The 20,964-nt window shown below is 35.4% G+C and overlaps 1 protein-coding gene across 3 annotated transcripts in view; it reads left to right on the plus strand.

The window, feature by feature from the left end:
* The window catches only part of LOC123560134 (low-density lipoprotein receptor-related protein 1B-like), a 41,534-nt gene that overhangs the window by 4,258 nt on the left and 16,312 nt on the right, over positions 1 to 20,964 (plus strand). For all 3 annotated transcript variants that reach the window (XM_053516573.1, XM_053516572.1, XM_053516571.1), the window contains 11 exons: positions 2,675 to 2,788; positions 4,129 to 4,239; positions 5,181 to 5,294; positions 5,923 to 6,075; positions 6,765 to 6,893; positions 7,225 to 7,350; positions 9,399 to 9,530; positions 9,865 to 10,521; positions 10,927 to 11,823; positions 13,293 to 13,427; positions 13,989 to 14,156. In XM_053516573.1, coding sequence (XP_053372548.1) covers positions 2,675 to 2,788; positions 4,129 to 4,239; positions 5,181 to 5,294; positions 5,923 to 6,075; positions 6,765 to 6,893; positions 7,225 to 7,350; positions 9,399 to 9,530; positions 9,865 to 10,521; positions 10,927 to 11,823; positions 13,293 to 13,427; positions 13,989 to 14,156 — 2,736 coding nt within the window. The remainder of the gene's footprint in view (positions 1 to 2,674; positions 2,789 to 4,128; positions 4,240 to 5,180; positions 5,295 to 5,922; positions 6,076 to 6,764; positions 6,894 to 7,224; positions 7,351 to 9,398; positions 9,531 to 9,864; positions 10,522 to 10,926; positions 11,824 to 13,292; positions 13,428 to 13,988; positions 14,157 to 20,964) is intronic.

Here is a 20,964-nt window from a genome sequence, read left to right on the forward strand (position 1 = left end):
GATTAGAATTATAGATAAGACTAAACACTCGTTGAGAATGGTGAACTATTTGAGGCGTGGAATGTCGAGTTACCGAAATTACGTCATTTCTGACTCATATTGGACATTGTATATTTTCCGTACATCCATATGAGTTGTATACAGGGTTTCGTATTGTTTAGTAAAATCAGAAAATACTTAGGTACATAATAAGTTAAACTTCCTGAATGTTGTTTATCACCGTGTGGAACAATATCTCGTAGAGCTACTAATTAAATCAATCTAGAGCTGCCTATAATAAAAATATGATCTGCATAAACAGCAAACGTCTTGATAAACGCCTTCGGCTAAAACATCTAAGCGAAATAGCTACAGTTATGTACACATTTTAATCGATCTTTAACAACAGAATGGTTTTAATTTAAAGTGCCTGCTGACTATCGGGCCAATAGACTGTCACATCTCATCAAACACAACAATAGTTCAAGGGTGGTAATAGCCACATACAATGGTAACAATTCATGAAACGTTGACGTAGGTTCTTCTTCATGAGCGTAGGTATTTATTCATGAGGTAAAAATTATCGAGAGACTTATATTAGTTATACACCTGACTGATATGATTTGTAATTTGATGTATAGTCCACATTATTTCTTTATGTATTAAGTAATCACTGCAAGTTTCATACTCCATTCATCAATAGTGCTTCTTGGACGAGTTCCAAGAAGCCTAACCACATCAAAATCAAAGTAGAATTTACACAAGCAGACGTTTAGTATTTACATCACTTTAAATTCTGAAAATAACGCAGAACCAATACGAAGAGGTTATACGGCTACAAAATAACAGATTCTTATAGTTGTGATATTGTGCTATGTATCATTTTGATTATACTGTCTTATAAATACAAAAGTACATGATATATGGAAGCATTATTACACGGCGGACGTAAGCCACCAAATATCAGACCTGGGTTCAATTACTTTAAAATACAATTAATTGAATTACAATTACATTGTGAAATGCTCATTTAAATTACAATTACCATTTTATGATAAAGCAATGATATTAATTAAATTACAATTACATTGCGAATTACATACCAAATGTGGTAACTACCTGACATTCTTCTTACATGAACACTTTGTACTACATACACAATGTCATGATGATACGTCAATAAACAGATTTCAGTTTATTTCAAAATTGAATTTATGATCAAAGTAAAAAGAACACCACTCAGTCCTTAATACTGCAATCATCCCTTAATTAATATTTAATACAGCCAGACTTTGGTTAGGGAAGATGCATGTAAAGCCAGGTATTTCTGTGAGGTCTGAAGTTTATATTATCGTGGTTCTGGAATATGTTTCAAATTTAGCTATTATAGTTCACTATTTAATTATTTACTTTTTAAATATATATTTAAAGTTTTATCATTGACACTACGTGTTATCAAAAGGACCCCATTGGAAAGAAAGAAGTTGTAAAACATTCATGAGCCATTCTAGAATAACTATGTCACTAAAACTGTAGAATACTTATAATGTCTACAGTAATATTTTTATATCAGTTTAGAACTGTGATGTCAAATAATATGTTGTTTGTATCATTTAACGTGACATATTTAATCATTCATAAAAAAGATATTACTAAATGCTAAGCTTTTCAATTTTTGCTAAGATAAAAATTGAAATAATAGTAATGCAAATAACAATTTCATACCAGATTTTATCATTTTCTTCAAATAACACAATCACAAACATTATCAAAGTTTATGTGTATATCTGGTGTTTTAGGTGTATGGATGGTATATGAACCATGCATATCTGGTATTTTAGGTGTATGGGTGGTATATGAACCACGTATATCTGGTATTTTAGGTGTATGGATGGTATATGAACCATGTATATCTGGTATTTTAGGTCTATGAATTGTATATGAATCCTGTATATCAAGTATTTTAGGTCTATGGATGGTATATGCACAACGTATATCTGGTATTTTAGGTCTATGGTTGGTATATGAACCACGTATATCTGGTATTATAGGTGTATGGATGGTATATGAACCCCATATATCTGGTACTTTAGGTCTATGGATGGTATATGAACCACGTATATCTGGTATTTTAGGTCTATGGATGGTGCATCTGATATTTTAGGTCTATGGATGGTATATGAACCACGTATATCTGGTATTGTAGGTCTATGGATGGTATATGAACCACGTATACATGGTATTTTATGTCTATGGATGGTACATCTGATATTTTAGGTCTATGGATGGCATATGAACCACGTATATCTGGTATTGTAGGTCTATGGATGGTATATGAACCATGTATACATGGTATTTTAGGTCTATGGATGGTATATCTGATAGTTTAGGTCTATGGATGGCATATGAACCACGTATATCTGGTATTGTAGGTCTATGGATGGTATATGAACCACGTATACATGGTATTTTAGGTCTATGGATGGTACATCTGATATTTTAGGTTTATGGATGGCATATGAACCACGTATATCTGGTATTGTAGGTCTATGGATGGTATATGAGCCACGTATACATGGTATTTTATGTCTATGGATGGTATATGAACCACGTATATCTGGTATTTTATGTCTATGGATGTTATATGAATCATGTCTATGGATGTTATATGAATCATGTATATCTGGTATTTTAGGTGTATGGAGTTTCTGCAGTAACGAAGAGCTCCGGTGTATAGACGGTACTTGTGTGCCAATCAGTAAAAAGTTGGATGGTAGACAAGATTGTCCGGACGGAAAATACGATGAAGGTATCTGTAGTTAATAATTGAAATATTTTTCGATTTACGATATCTGAATATCAGTGGGCAGTGTTTGGCTTCTTGAAAGGTTTGTAAGTTATTTGTTATTTTTCCATTTGATGATACCAGTATAAGAGGACCGTTATATTTGTTTTTATGTACTAAGTAGTTTTTAACGTTTTCCAATTACATATATATATATAACATACTAGTATTTGACTTTATCTAATGTTCAGAAGTGAATACAATAAAATGAATGACAGGTCCGCATGTAACTGTATACCATTGATATGGTTACTTCAACTAAGCATTATAAGACAAAAACATTACCACACAAATGCTTATAAGTATAAATAATTAAATTTTCAATAAGCGGGATTGTTTTGTCACAATATTAACTAAGTTAATCATCAGAAAGCAATAAAATATAAACGTAAGTAGATCTACTTGCGGCATTGTCGCATTTCACCAGCCACATTAATTATGACATCCCAATTACCTTTGTATACAGTGCAGTTGTTTTTCTAGGACATTTATCATACCATGCATTGGTAAAGAGCATGAGATACATTGAAAATCCTACAAAACGTCGTTCTAGGGTGGTTCTTATTACCTTATATTCTTAAATATGCAGAAAAAATTACAGATGTTATGCAATTTAACATCTTTGCTAATCGTTTCGCCAGAACGTTATGCCAACATTCAGGCAGGCTATTTCACATGCAATAAATCATCTTATTGTGAGTTTGCCAATTTACGTTTCGTTGATAATCGGGAAAAACCTTTCCTGCTAAATGATTTTCATATAAAATGCAGATATAAGCGTGTAAGACAATGAAAGTGTTTAAGAATTACCGTGTTCATGTACGTTTAATATACAAAATTCACCGGTGTTGCATGGTCAAAGTCTTGTATGAAAACATTTTTCTATTTCAACAGAATGTACAGAAGATCTCATGAAAGCCTCACATTCTATAATTCTTTTCAACTTGTTAAATAAACTGACTGTAGAATGGAACAGATGTAATATCATCACGTGTTGGCTTGTTACTGAAACATGATATTTTTTTTATTTTTTTACCTGCTTCGGACCAACGCATTTTATCAGCGTCCGAGTGATATTACAGGGGTGGTAATACCATATTATGTAATATACAAATATGCTTAGAATCACATATTTAACTGAAATACGGTTGAAAAAAGCCGGTAAAGGAAATCACATATAAATCACACATCAATGTATTTAACGACCTTTCACAGAAGGAAAAAAATGCTTGATCATTTCTTCGACCTACAGACTACCTACTAGTGTATAATAAATTCCTTAAAGAACTCCGCTTTATTTGCAGATTTCAAGAATTGGTGTAAGGCCTCACAGATGAACTGTGCCACTGGAAGGTGTATTTCACGTGCGAAATTTCAAAATGGCGTCAATGATTGCGGGGATAACTCGGACGAAGGTAGAATAAAAATGCATGCATAGTTGTCTTTTTTTGTAATGTATTGAAATAAAAAAAAATGTATGGTATAGTTTCTTATTTACATAAGTATATTGATCAGATGAGCTATTTAAAATGCTTTCACTAAATTCCCCAAAACTAGCTGACATTTTTTTTTCGACTGGAGAAAGTACATTTATGTTGATAGCAACAATTTATTACGAAACTAATAAATTAGCGTATGAAATAAAGAAATAGTGTAATAGCTAACCGAGTTCATTTTCATACAATCGCCATTAACATTAATATTAATACTAGAAAGGCGGGTTCGATGTTTTTATAAGTAGATATATTTCTGCCAAACGTTATTTAAAAAAAAAGATTTCTTTACTTATACCCGTCTCGACAGGCCGGGACCGAAGCTTTGTAGTCCCGTAAAGGATTTTTCTATTTTTCTTTCTGTGCAAGCAATTGCAGATGCGTTGGCAAGCTTAGAACTACCTATTGCAGTATCAACCCAAAGAGACTCTGAATGATAGTAGTTTTCGTTTTGCGTAACTGGTCGATGGTATACCAATATATTTAATTGATAGATCTTAATATTATTTAGCCGCACCGTGAGAAAATCAACATAGTGCATTTGCGACCAGCATGGTTCCAGACCAGCCTGCGCATCCGCGCAGTCTGGTCAGGATCCATGCTGTTCGCTATCGGTTTCTCTAATTGCAGTAGGCTTTGAAAGCGAACAGCATGGATCCTGACCAGACTTTGCGGATGTGCAGGCTGGTCTGGATCCATGCTGGTTGCAAACGCACAATGTTGGTTTTCTCATGGTGCGGCTCATTTACCGTTACAACGGAATGTTGATGTGAACATGTTTAGTGTATGGACATTCTCTAGTCCAAATATAATTAAGAAACTCCCTACTAGTTTTGTATTTTGGATCTTTTTGTGTGTTTCAGTGCAGTTCCCGTGCAAGCCACCGCTGTACTCGTGCACAGGTACATCCACGGTTTGTATTGACAAGACAAATATAAATGATGGTACAGTAGATTGTCCAGACGCCACTGATGAAGGTACGAAACTTCCTGTTCTTACTGTTGTTAAATTAATGTATTTATTATATCGTCCGTACACAATGTCATACATCAGATACATTTATAAATTGTAATTTGTCGGTTGTATATAAATAAACAAAACATCTTAAGTACAACTATGTACATTTATAACATAATAAATAAACATATGAAGTGAAGAAAATCGCAGTAATATGTACAGATTTGGTTAAACCTGAAAATCACCTGATTAACCTGGCATTGGTCTTAAAACTAATTCACGGTTAATATGAAAAAAAGAACACTCACGCGTGTTTTAGCCGTGTGTGCGATCAGACATAGTTAAAGCGAATTTTATCTTCAGTACTTCTAAAAAGTCCTCGTAATTTCATTATCAACCTACGTTTGTTGGGTTGAACGTTGCACCGACACAATTACAGGTCATATGGCGACTTGAGGGGCAAGTGGTTTGAAGTCAGCGACCTTAACCACTCGGCTACGGTGGCCCCTAAGTATAAGTAGAAACGTTGTAGCAGAAGTAATATGAATGAAATATTTAAGTTAGAAGGACTTTTGTTACTTAAGGAAATTGACAAAAACTGATAATAAAAGTAAAACGAGTCAAAACGATTTTGTATATTGTGTTTAGTGAAACGACTGATGGGCAGTTGCGGGTTGAACAACGAGTGTGACGGAAACTGCACTTGTGGAAGATTTGTTCCATACTCCGTTTGTACAAACGGCACGTGTGTGTGCGACACGGGTTATAAAATCTCAGGAAACAGGAAGCAGTGTTTATCACGTAGGTGCTTTTATTATGAAATTAATGAGCCAATGGGGCAAATCCCAAAAACATTTTCAAAATTTCGATTTTTAAGTGTTAGGGTTAACAACGGAGTTAACAACGTTATTGCAAGAAAATGATGTTGCTGGTGACTTTGTGACGACTTGACGTCATTGCCTTTCAGCTGTAGGTTTTGTTATGCTGTGGCTTCACTTCCGCAGGCAAAATACAAAATAGTAGAATAAAATAAAGTGTACCAGATACTAAAGTGTTGAATCAAGTAAGGAAAACGATAACTGCAAATAAGTGTGTCTTTACTCATACGTTAAATGGAAGCAGTTGTCTTGTAATTAAGGTGTCGGCTGCCCAACCCGTGAGTCGTGGGTTCGGGTCACACTGGCGTTACGACCACGCCTTCTCATATGACACCAGTACTGGCTTTTCCAGGAAGCAGACACGAGAGTGGTTCAAATAAATTTGAAGTTTTCATCACAGTCAAGCTAAAATAAATTGATATGAATTAAACTAATTTATACCTGACACAATATATATTTATATACTCTGGATGTTGTGAGAAGATCCGCCAGACTATAAATAAATATTTAGCTTTTATCTGTAAGCTTTAATTTTAATGCGTAGAAAATCAGCAGCTTTATACGTATCTGGCGTCTTCGTACCAAAACAATTACTCAGCTTCATTGTTTTAGGAAAATTAAATGATGAGTGTTCATTTGATGACGACTGTTCCGTCGTTATGAAAAACAGCGTCTGTACTGGTGAAGTATGTGGGTGCGGCGTTGGCTTTATAGCAAATGGATCAAACACGTGCAGGGAAGGTAAGTGATTGCCTTATAATTATAAGATTGGAAATAACACAAACTCTACAGGAACCGCAATCTTTGTCGGCATTTATACATATGTACGCATTTACGTATACACTAAACACGATTTATTTACAAGATACAAGATCCGAGATTTTCTGGACAAGTTTTTATTTTATTAATGTTAAGTAGCTGTTTGTGCATCTACTGTATAATGGTGACATTATTAAAACAACTTAATCAAATGTTTGTAATGAAACAGAGAAACTTTATTACAATTGCTATTTACAAGACTTTCTCATACTGGTTTTAATGTACTGGATTTCTTTTTCTTGTTTACCCTTAGTTATGATTGGAGACCAATGTTTAGGCGACCAAGACTGTCTGATGTTTAACAACAATAGTAGATGCAGTGCAGGTACATGCGGCTGTGCTTTGGGATACTACGAGAACAACTTCACCTGTCTTCCACGTATGTATTAAAGAGATTCTCTGTTATTGTGTCAAGCAAGACATAGATCCATTACATTTTTTGGTTTACTACATTGATTAAAGGAAACAGAAAGAGGCTGCTTTGTAGAATAGAATCTGAATGTGGTTCATGGACTCGCTATATGTCTATTTGTGGAATCACGAAAAAATATGACAATTTGTCCAATTAACCCTTACCCTGCTAAATGTCTATAATGAACTTGTCCATCTTTCAATTTGGACAATACCATCAACTGTCAAAAGGGGTGCTTACCAAAAAGATACTGACTGAACGGCGAGCAGTGCAGATCTTGATCAGACTGCACGGATGTGCAGGCTGATCATGATCTAGACTGGTAGCAAAGGCAGAATCAGTCGTGTCCAGCATGATAAGGGCTGAGTATCTGTCCGTCAATTTATGTTACAGTACCTTGTTCGTGATAAAAATGAGAAGAATCAAAATTTAAAAAATGAAATTTGGCATTTCAGAGTAATTTTCAGGTGTTATCCTAATCTGGAATACTCAGGTCACCCACCTCAGCAGAGTAAAAAAGTGTATCTATTTCAACTAAGCATTTTACAGTAATATGAGAAAAATATTTTCCGCAATGATTTGAAAAAATAATTTCATTTTTCGTCCACAGTTTTACCTGTGTTCCTTTAAATTCCTGTACAAGTTATTGAAACATAATATCGGTGAATTCCATTAGTTTTGTGAGAGGACATATTTGTATTCTACTTAAATGCTTTTGACGTAATAACTCAGGTATGAGCCAATCGAATTCACAGTAATACATTTTATGCTAACTAATGAAATACTGTATTCTATCAGTTAAATATATTTATATCTCATCACTCACACTGTGAAAATATGAAATCTATATTTTCACAGTGTGAGAGATATAGCTTCGCTCACTCATACTTTGTGTATGAATTTTAAAGTATTTGCTTAAAACAGGATGAAAATAGTAGTCGCACTTTGTTCTTTAAAGTAAATTTCTCGATTCAAATTATTTTACTTAATGAGAATTTCTTAACGTTATGCAGCATAAAATAAAATAAAATGGAACTTTATGTTGTGTGCGTCTTTCTAACGTCACAACACGTCTGACGTCGTGTCCGTTTACGCGCTTCTGTTTCCCGCGCTGAGATTAAAATTGTTGTAAAATGCACATTTCTACGTAATTGAGCATAAAATAAAAAGAAAATTTGTTTGTTTTTCGTGAACATTATATATTCCATATTCACTCAAAACAAACAAATATCCACTTTAAAAGATAATAGTTCTTTGGACAAAGAATAGTTGAAAGTTGAAATAGTATATGAAACATGTAAAAATTAAACGTTTTGTTCTTATTTGAGGCACTGCACAGAATGGGGACAATGAAAGATATTCGCCAGTATACATGTAATAACGTCCTGTCTTTGGGCAATTAGGCAGTTTCCGTGTAATAACGTTCTGTCGTTTGGCAATTAGGCAATTTTTTGTGTAATAACGTTCTGTCGTTGGGCAATTAGGCAATTTCCGTGAAATAACGTTCTGTCGTTGGGTAATTAGGCAATTTCGTGTAATAACGTAGAGTCATTGAGCAAAATTAGGCAATTTTTGTGTAATAACGTTCTGCCGTTGGGCATTTAGGCAATTTCCGTGTAATAACTGTCTGTCGTTTGGCAGTTAGGCTACGTATATCAGGCTGCGATAGATACGATTCCGCGAATATTTGTATCCGCAAAAATGTCCACGTTTTGAAAAACGCGGAATATAGTATCCGCGAACATTTGTAGGTTTACAGTATCTTCAAACGTTGATGAAGACCAACTCAAATATGACTTTTCATAAGATCCGGAAAATGTCGAAATCGCAAATGGAGAACACGTAGATTGCCGATTGTCACAAGAAGTCCACAACCTTAACAACCTTCCTATATCATGGCTATAAATGATCCTGCAATGATAAGAATTCTGTATATTTTGTTTAGTAAAACATTTTCAGTGTTAGAATACTGTTATAAAAGTATACATTTTAAACCTAAAGAGTTGATTTTATAGGTCACATTGGTGACACGTGCAATATCACTGCAGACTGCTCCAGCGTTATCGATGACAGTTCGTGTGACAACGGAACTTGTTCATGCACGACAGGCTATTATGCTTTTGGAAATATGAATTTCTGTTTCAAAAGTAAGTATTATACAGACATGTATTTTACCTATTTCAGTTGTTTCTTTTCACATTGCAAATACACTTCACATATTTATATATGATTCAATGGAAGTGATTCATAACAAATTTCTTGTAACATATATAAAAACCAGTATCTTAGTGCAAAGACAGTTTCATGTTGTTAGATATAATAGATGGAATTCACAGATACAATTATATTTCTTTGATTTGTCTGTGGCCGTGCTGCAAGTTAAGTGAATGTGCTTATATGAAAATTTCAAAGTTGCAGCTGTAATAGATTACAAATACTAACGTATGTTTTTCTTGATAAAGTTTTTTTATTCCTTCACAGGAAAACTGTTCGACGTTTGTGACGTAGACGCAGACTGTGTCTCGGTGATCAACAATAGTGTTTGTCAAGAACGGTTGTGCGCATGTGAAGAAAACAGAAAACCAGACCTAAATCGTACTTTTTGTGTCCAAAAGGATGTAGGGGATGAATGCAGTTTAGATAATAATTGCGACTTAATTGACAACAGTTTTTGCTTGAATAACTTGTGCACCTGTACACTTGGATATCACGACTATGAAACAAATAAAACGTGTCTTAGGAGAAAAATATTCGACAGATGTGACGTACATGGAGACTGCTTTATGGCTGTGAATTCAAGTTTGTGTCAACTTGGAAATTGTCAGTGTGAAAAGGGAATGATTGAAGAGAAAAATAATACTTCATGTCGTTTACGGATATTGGGTGACACATGCAGTGATGATCTTGACTGTGCAATGTCTGTTTTATATTCGGATTGCACAAACAGTTCTTGCGCATGCTTACTTGGTTATCACGCGGCGAAAGTTAACACGTGTCTGCTGAGAAAGATCGGAGATGAAAGCTGTCAGACTGATGACGATTGTGACACGGCAGTGTCAGACAGCGAGTGCAGAAATAATACCTGTTTATGTCAATCTGGCTACCTGGAATTGTATAATGGCACAGTGTGTGCTAAAAGTCAGTATGACAAATTAATTCAGTATGCTTGTCAAACCTATTTCATAAACGACAAGGTTAAACTAAAACTTTATTAAATTAAACAAGGCAGCCTTATTATATTATATGCAGCAAAATAGCGTTTATGAATCATATATAGGATACATCGAATTGTCTTGTGTAATTAATTAAGTTAAGAGATTCTTCAGTAATTCATTTTAACATCATCTAAAGCATATGTAAAGCAAGCTTTGCTAACTGTATTCAGCCTTTGTAACTACTGATAACAGATTTATAACTTTACAGTTAGAGGTAATATTCAAATCTGTGATTGATAAGTATTGTCTATATACAGGATATAATAGTCTATTTCCCTCCAATAATTGGCTTACCAATTTTATGCATGCTTTGTTTTATAAATTTCAGGAAATATTTCATCGCCATGTGATCACGATGTCGATTGCAGTGACGCCATGATTAACAGTCTGTGTATGAATAACTCCTGTGAATGTCGTTCTGGATACAAAGCTATCAATGACAACACAGCGTGTGAACTTCGTGCACTAAATGATACGTGTGACGTAGACACAGACTGCAGTGACGCAATCAGCAACAGTAACTGCTCGTCTGGAAGATGTTTCTGTAATTCCGGATACCAGTCTTCTCAGCGGAAAAGTGTCTCTGAAATTTACACCGAATCACCTGTAAACAGTACGTTCAGTAATGTCAGCTCGCTGTTAACGAATACCACCGTGCATTCCGAAAACGAAATGGAATGCGTGTTACGACAAATTGGAAATAAATGCAAGGTTAGTACGGATTGTTCAGACGCTGTGCCAAACAGTCTTTGTAAAGATAATACATGTGTTTGTAAACAAGGATTCAAGACAGGAGCCAACACGTCATCCATCTGTGAAGCAAACAGGATAAATGATGTTTGCAGTGAAAATGCAGACTGTGATTTGGCAGTTAACAATAGTGTTTGTGACAGAAAGGAATGTAAATGCATGGCTGGCTTTCAGGTAAACGAAGACAAGTCAGAGTGTAACCGTCGTAAGATATTCGATAAGACATGTTTCACGTCTAGCGATTGTTACATGGCTGTGTCATACAGCAACTGTATAAAGCGACAGTGTATGTGTAACTCCGGCTACTATCCATCTAACGGAAATCAAACATGTACCAAGTTTAAAATAGGAGACAAGAATTGCGTTACTATACTCGACTGCAAGGAGGCGGTGTCCAAAAGTTCCTGCCGGAAGGGAGAGTGTAGATGCATCAATGGCTATATGGCAGAAAATAACAACACAGTCTGTCAAAAACGTATGTAACTGATCATTAAGACATTCAGACAAAAAGTTATAGCTATTTGTCCTTGACAGAATAATTCTATCTACAGTAAACATTTCAGATTCGTGTGTGTATAACTCTTTTAAATCATTGATATGCTTTAGTTTCAGCCTATTATTATGTTTCCTTCCATGTACGTGACTGTGCAACAAAGAAAATTATATTATTGTACACACATAATGAATGACATGCCGGTCAATATTCATAAATATTTTCCGAAGGCGGACTAGTTTATAACATGACATTAGAAAATTAATTGTTAAAATCACTGATACTGGACCAGAAAGAAAATGCCATTGTATATGTTATCCCATAAAGATAGGTATCCTATGAAAACGATTACCAAATGGGAACATACACCAGGAACACGAACGGGAATGTTTTCTAGCCAATTTCAGTAATCGCGTATGTCTCACATAAAATGCACAGTTCAGTATATGGATTATGCAAATCAGACAACTGGTAAATTATCTTACATCATGTGCCAGTCACATTTTCACAATGTTTTTAATGCAGAGGTACTCCGTGAATTTCATGTTATCGTCAACGTTATTAGAAGATCTTGAATAAGCCTCTAATCCGTTTCTGATCCAGACGATAGAAATGCCATTTGCAAAGAAACAAATATAAACAAAGGATGAAAACATGTTAAATTCAATTTTGTGAAATTTCAGCTCTGGGACATTATTACTAACGAATACATTTAACATTTTTTTGAAAACAGTAAGTTTTGAACTATTTGGAAGTGTGGCCTTTTATGACTTTATGCAGACTTTTCTGGAATTCATATATTAGTCAATACAATTGTTTAATAGAGTAATGCATACGTTTTATATGCTGTTCAATTGTCCTTTTCTCTGTGATTTGGTTTTTCTTTGAATTTTTCTTTCACAACGTGAACCAAACCGTTCATTCATCGTTTCGGACTTTATTGTATAACTGCAAATACACAATCCATTGTTGTTTGTTTACGTGTCACCAACATTGCACATAGCCGTATCGTCTGGACGGAAGGTTCAGTAGGGAAGATTTTGCAAGTTTTTTATGTAACGTTGGCGAGAAAACAAAGATACACGGAATGTCTCTGCGACAAGGAACAACAAGAAAGGTGACTGATGCACACTTGAAGCTTGTTTCACATGCAGAGTACCCATGTGTCGTAATATGGGTATAGCATGTTTAGGTGAGAATACTGTATTGAAACCGGTTAGTATATTTTCCCGTTCATGGCCGTGGCTGTCCTAGTATACCAAGAAGTAGGGTATAACATGTAAAATGGCATTTTCTTTCTGGTCTGGTGCTAGTGGTCTAAAGCAAAAACTATAGACTGGCGAATTATTCAGGTAGTGGATTTATAACACTACTTGCCCGCTTGTTGTAATTAAACTGTATTTGTTAGCAGTGTGTTCTAAAGATATTTTCAAAAGATATTTGTATTTCAGGTATTATTGGAGACCCGTGCGATACGGACCTGGATTGCTCGGCAGCGGTATTCAGAAGTTTATGTAACGGAACGTGTAAATGTGAAGATGGTTATGACGCTAATCCTATAACCAACTTAAGAACATGTGTAAAATGTACGTAAATCTCATCCTTTATACCCTCTGCGACAGGACTTTCATGTCCGATTATTATTTATTGTTATGACCTTTTTTTTGGAATTTGCTCTGTTACAACAACATCTGGATATTGTATACTCAGCACCTCCTTCGCTTTCCATCCAGTTCAAGAAACTTGATTTACACCATACAAAACAAGTGAACATGCGCATATTATTGGGGCTTTCATGTCCGCCCATTATTTCTTGATTTATGCCCCTTTTGAGACTTAGCCTATACAACTACACCTACAACTTGTGTACTCTATTCCCTCTTAAAATGTCCGCCCAATTCAAATGGAACTTGTCATTCATCATCAACATGAAGTGTTGTTGGGAATTTCATGTCTGATTTATTTGTTTTGGGCCGCTTTTGGTGAATACACAAATTAAGGCTAACACGAGTAAAGTCAGCTTTCCACTGGTAATAATTTCAGCGAATTTCATTTTGACTTCTAGTTGTGTTTGCCGAAAATAAAAATATTATATAAAATGTATCACAATATATGATAATCTTAAATGATTCAGTTGTTGACTTCAGCACCCCAGAAGTTACTGGATACTTGTAGCTTTGATGAACAATGTTTTCGCCTTGACAACATCAGCAGTTGTGGGAACCTACATGGTTTTGAGAGCAGAATAAAGTCATGTGTATGTGAACTAGGTTACTTTGTCCGATATGACCAAGTGGAACAAGGACATTGTTATGGTAAGGTGGTCGGTATATAACTCTGTGTACCATTTTACTCATTGAACGTACAATTTACCTACATATACAAATCATCTTATATCTAGATCTAACAGACGTTATTGAGAAATTAACATATTTGCTCATATGTCCAGTTCTTGTTTCATGTTTCATAAGCAAATTTGAAATTAGGGGTCGTATTGGATTGTTTATCCACATCAGGGACTTACCATGATTAATTACTACAATAATGTATTGACATTGTTGTTTGGCAGTGGTCGCTACGCAGAGAATTAAGCACAGCCCAAGAACGAATAACAAGCCAATATGAAATCACCTGGTCATTGTCTATTTTATTTATTAACCTTATAATATTTATAAAAGCTTCATCGTCTTGCGTTACTAATTTGTGAAGTAATTCACAAATAAAAGTCATTTTCCTTTATATGATTTCTGAATATACATTTCGCCCTTATTTGATTACTTTCAAAGAAGAAATAAAGTCTATCCGACTAATCGTAACATTAAACTTTTCCTCTGTGTGATAAAACTTCTAAGCCTCGATAGCCTAGTGGTAGAGCGTCCGCTTCGAGTGCGGGAAGTCGTGGATTGTTTCCCCGGCCGCGTCATACCAAAGACGTGAAAAATGGTACCAGTAGCTCCCTTGCTTGGCGCTCAGCATTAAAAGGGAAACTGGCCTCTTCTCTTATTACCTCGTGGCGGTTGATTCCATCAGGAAAGAGGTGCCGAGATTGATTCATATAAGTTGTAGAACTTCCTTCACAATCGACCTAAAATAAATTATGTATAAACTAAAAACATCTCTGCCAAATCTGCCTCGTCTCCAGCCCCCAACAGAGTAAACGCCAGGGTTCAATGTCACAGGACAAATGGCTGTTGATTCAAAAATGAACACCCATGTGATTATAATTCCGAACATTTTCAGATTTTTTTTAAAAAGAATAAAAACAAAGACATATGACTACAATTATAATATGACTACGCTTTACTTAAAAATATTACACCTAAATGTATACCAGATCCTAAACAGGCACAGGAGGTCCTATCACGATTTGATATACTAGAACTTTTATATCTACAAGCTTGTGAAAACTTCATTCTTATCTTTATTCAAATAATTATAATTATTTCATGAAACTGATCATGTGTATAGGGTTTGGAAAATAAGAAGTAACAAATAATCATCACCAAGGCAACAGTTAAACAGAAAACAACTTTTGTATTTACACACAAAGTTTCGCCTTCACAGTAAACTAACATAAAGCGTTCGATGCATGAAGTAGCAACATTAAACAGTTAAACACGTTTCCATTTGCAGCAATGTCTTTAAGACACTGAATACTCATATCAACAACTCAAAGTCAGCAGATTTGCATTCAAAGGGTACTTCATCTATCATTAGCAGATCAGCTTCAACACTGGTGATATGAAATCTTCTTGCACAATTACTGTACTGAATGAAATTGTCATAAACTTCTTCACATGCATATCATTTCCCTGCCTCAACTTGTACCGTATCATCACTATCAGACATTTCTATTTCTTTCGTGATTTGTTCTTCCCTTTCTTTTCGCAGTTTTTCTGTTCAGCTTTATATTCTATCTTCGTCTCTCTTTCTTCTTTTATCTTCGCAATCCTTGCCTTCTTTTCTTCAAGTTCTTTTGCTCTTTTGACTTTTTTTTCGACAACCGTTCTTCCTTTCGTTTTTGCTTTTCCTTTAGTTCAGTTTCTTTCTTTTCCAGATTATCTTTCATAAGTTGCCTGTACTTTATGCCTGTGATTGCTTTTCGGAGAATTAGTTTACGTGCCTTTTGAACAGAGATATTGGGTTTCGGCTTTGGAATTTTGAGAAATTTACTAAACGCTTCTTCACCAGACATCACAACAGATGCGTTTAGACTTACTGCATGCGATGCCATATCATCTGTAGCAGGCGATACTTCCAAATTAGATGACGACAACTCACTAACAGAAGCAGTGGCCGAGACTAACGTGTCTTTGACTATATTTATGTTTGAAGCAAGGCTGAAAGGCTGTTCCTCAATAATAAAAGCAGTTGACAGCGAAGTACCTATAGAAGCAACAGAGGCAGGCTCTGCTCTTGTAGCAGCGGGTAATACAGTAGTGGGTGTGATAGGCACGGTAGAAACAGGATCAATTGTTAACGCGGGATGTGATGCATCAGGGAATGCGGTAGACGTGGCAGCAGTAAACAGGAACTCGAGGAAGCAGTTAACATGGTAGAGCTGACAGAACTTCTTACAGAAATAGGGTTGTATAGGACCATGCTACTAGGGAAAGTATGTACTGCTGCTGTAGATGATTGCGGTACAAGAGCTTTGGACACATGTGGCAACAGGATACTAGATGCAGCGGGTAATGCGGTGCTGGACGCAGTCGATAAATTAATACAAGAGGCTGAATTTGCCATTGTAACACATACTTGCGAAAACGCGACACTGGCCAGTGTAGGACTAGATGCATACTCTGATGAGATAGTTTGGGACATAAATAATTTATTTGGTTCAATTAGGGATTTTTAGGGGAACAGACCAGCTTCTAAAAACCTTTAACAGCTGCTTCTATGGTGCTGCCAGGCACCCTTAAAGACCCTAGCAAATGTTCGTTTTGTAACAAATTGGCCAACATTTGCATTCTGCCAGTCCCGAACAGATTGGTGCCAGGACTGTTTAAGAAAGCCAAAATGCCTTAAATCAAGGGGTTGCATCACATGTGAAGCATGTTCAAGTAGGCAGTATAACTCTATACCATGAGCTACACAGGTATCAGATGCTTCTTTGGTGATGTGAGTTGTATGGCCATCGATGAGGAGATGAACCGGTTTTTTCACTTTACGGGCCTTAACACCTGGAATGAATACATCTGTCAGCCAATCTTTAAATACTTCGGCATCCATCCAGCCACTATCTGACCGACCGAGCGTAGCCTCTTCAAAACCTTCTAAAGGGTTGTAACAGAAGCGTTGTCCGGGAAAAAATTATCATTGGTTGAATGTAGTGCCCTGAGGCACTTGCAGTCGCCATAACAGTCATCTGTGTTTTATCTGAACTACCGTAATGGTAGCCTGCTGGGGCTCACTTTGAGCCAATACCTTTAGCACCTTTGACCTGACACAAGGAAAAGCCGCTTTCGTCCGCACTATAAATCTTTGTCGGGTCATTTAAAAGGTCTAGATCCCCAACTTCATCCTTTATACAAGATTCAAAGATTCACCTTTTCTTTTGAAATGACGGCTCTCTCCTTGCCTAACTGAATTGTGGTTCTCACGGTTAACTCTGGGTGTCTCGAAAGAAATGACTACATCCACTGTCTACCAGGACGATTATCAACAAATGGATTGCGTCGACCATCTGCATCCAGTATCTTCTTGATAGTATTGGAAAGTTTTTGTTTAGTTCTGCCGTATCCAATTCGGCTTAAGTGGAGAGTCCATGAAACAATGCGTGTTTCTTCTTCGCTGGACAGTGGTTTGGCTCCAATATCTGTACTTTAATACTTCTTTGAAACTCTATCATAAAGTGTTGTTTTTGGCACTTTGTATATTTTCGCGGCTTGGCACAGAGAGATAGACCCAGCTTTGACCAGACTGGCAGCATAATCAACCATAGACGTGTTATACTGACGTCTTCTTTTTGCGCCAACTTGTTGACCCGTGACTGAAATACTAAAAACAACATTGTTAAAAGCCGCCTTTATGAATCGCCAACATTAATAGATCTAACAGATCATTCAAATCTGAAATATGTTTAAAAGATAACAAAGCATTTATTTGTGTGACATAAAATGCATTTGTTCGGAAATAGATTCAGTAATTTAAAATGTGTATCTTAATCCGACCGCCTCGCCCTCTCTGTTATGTGACGTCAGATCGTCAGCACGTGTTTACCAGTTGTGAAATACATGTATTAATTTGCCAAAATCATGTTTCAGTATTATTTGATGTTGAACGAAATGGCCTGATAACCTTAGGAAATTTTTTGCAAAAATAAGCAAACTTGTAATTTTACTTACCGAAACTGACTGCCTTAAATCAGAAGTATGACCAGGAATGGAAAACGTGTTGCCGGTTTAAAACAAAGAAAAATATCAAACAGGGAGTGCCACGCACCAAAAGCGCAGCCTCCTCAAAACGAACCCCCCAGCACGCAAACGCGTGCACCACACACACACTCAAAGCTTACACATCAGGACAAAACGAACAACACACACACACACACACACACCCAAAGCCAACACATAAGGACAAGACGAGAATAAGCATACACACACGCGCGCACACAAAGTCAACACAGAAGGACAAAACGAACAAACAAAGGAATACAGTGGGGCACCGCCTTGGAACGGTCAGTGGCAAAAACACCACTGGGGAGCTTAAACCGGTTTAAAATTTCTTTCAGGTAAAAGATAAAGGAAATGACGAAAAAGTGATGATGTCATATAATTCAAATCAATTTAAATTCAGCCTATAGCTGAGAGTTTAGAAAATTGTTCGGTGTAAGATGCTGGTCGGAAATATGAGCAGTTGTATAAAAATTCTGTGAAGGTCGATGAAACGCCACTTGTAAATATCATTGGAAATAATCCAAGGGATTTAAGTCCGTCAGAGTCTTTAAAACTAGAAGGTGAATTAGATATAATTGAATTAACCAAATCCCTTAACGATATGAAAAATAACAAAAGCCCTGGGTTAGATGGATATACTGTTGAATTTTTTAAGTTTTTCTGGAAAGACATCGCATATTTTGTTTTGAGATCATTAAACCACGGTTATAATATAAACAACTTATCAGTAACACAGAAACAAGGGGTCATAACCTGTCTTCCAAAACCAAGCAAAGATAGATGTTTGATGAAAAACTGGCGGCCAATTTCTCTTTTAAATGTGGTTTATAAGTTAGCATCAACAGTGATAGCAAATTGATTAAAACGCTTCTTGGATAAACTTATCCATCAAGATCAAAAAGGTTTCGTAGCCGGTAGATTTATTGAGGAAAACATCAGACTTATTTACGACATCATGTTTGAAACTAACTCTCAAAATATACCTGGCTTGCTGCTCTCCATAGATTTTCAGCAAGCATTTGACTCAATCTCATGGGCATTTATACACAAAACTTTAGATTTCTTTAAGTTTGGGAACTCATTTAAGAAGTGGATACGTTTATTTCAAAATGGGAGTGAAACATGCATTTTACAAAATGGTCACCTGTCTGATTTTTTCTTCCTTGAAAGGGGTTGCAGACAAGGAGACCCAATTTCTCCTTACTTATTTATTTTATGTTCTGAGATATTAGGGCTAATGATCAGACGAAATAACAGTATTGTAGGTATTAATTTGCCGTATAAACAATATAAAATCAGTCAATATGCTGATGACACCCAGATGTTTTTAAACGGGTCCGAAGAATCGTTAAGACACTGTTTGATAACACTTAATAACTTTTATACAATGTCAGGTTTAAAAATAAACATTGATAAAACAAGAGCCTACTGGATAGTTCATTAAGAAACTCTGCACTTAAATTATGCACTGATCAACCATTAGACTGGAGTCAAGAACCCATTAAAATACTTGGTGTCCGTTTCTCTGCAAATGTTTATGATATTTGGAATCTGAATGCACCTGAAATTTTGCTGAAGTGTAGAAACATCCTTAGTGTATGGTCAAAAAGAAAACTTACCCTTTTCGGGAAAAGTAAGTATTCTAAAATCCCTCGTTTTATCTAAGTTCGTTTACATATTTATATCACTCCCCGATCCCTCGGATGAATTTATTAAACAATTAGAAACTATTGCCTATAACTTTTTATGGAATAGCGGACCAGATAAAATAAAAAGAGTAAACGCAGTCAAAAATATAGAATCCGGAGGACTGAGAATGGTGAACATTAAAGCTTTTATCTTAAGTCTTAAAATTAGTTGGATTAGAAGATTAGCTATTTTTAACTGTGATACATGGAACTCTCTTTTAAAACATTTTCATTTGATAAGACTATTTCTTTAGGATCGCAATATTCAAAAATACTCGCTATGGAAATACAAAATCCTTTTTGGCGAAATGTTCTTAATAGCTGGGGTAAATTTATTGAACGTTGTGAAATCAGCAACTTAGAAGACATTCTGTACTCACCTTTATGGTATAACCACCATTTCAGAAATAAAACGGAATACATAGAGAACTGGTATCGTAATAATATCGTATATGTAATAGATTTACTTGATAATGAGGGAAAGTTTTTGAATTTAGAAAGTCTGAAAAACAATTACACAATAAATGGAACCTTTTTAGATTTACATCGCATTATTTCAAATATACCCATAGATTGGAAAAACAAAATAAGGCAAAACGCAAATGATATAATTCAGTATAAAAATAATATGTATTTAAATCCTTATCTAAAAAAATTGATTGAAGAAAAGAAAGGGAGCCGTATTTTTTATGATATATTTGTTGATACGAAAAGTATAATGGTACCAAATAAATGGATACAAACAATGGGAATTACCGAGTCAGAGTTTAAGGAATACTGTAAAAATCTACAGACAATAAAAGAAGTAAAGCTAAAAGATTTTCAGTTTAAAATAAATCAAAATATACTTGTTACAAACACGTTTTTATATGTCATTAAAAAAATCGATAGTAATATATGTTCCTACTGTAAAAATCAGAGAGAAACGATTGAACATTTATTCAATCTATGCCCATATGTTAAAAATTATTTAACAAAGGTGAAAAACTGGATAAAAAATGAATATGAAATAGTCTAAGATATACAAGAAAAGCAAT

The sequence above is a fragment of the Mercenaria mercenaria genome, chromosome 10 (genome assembly GCF_021730395.1).
Source record: "Mercenaria mercenaria strain notata chromosome 10, MADL_Memer_1, whole genome shotgun sequence".
In the NCBI taxonomy this organism is placed as follows: domain Eukaryota; kingdom Metazoa; phylum Mollusca; class Bivalvia; order Venerida; family Veneridae; genus Mercenaria; species Mercenaria mercenaria.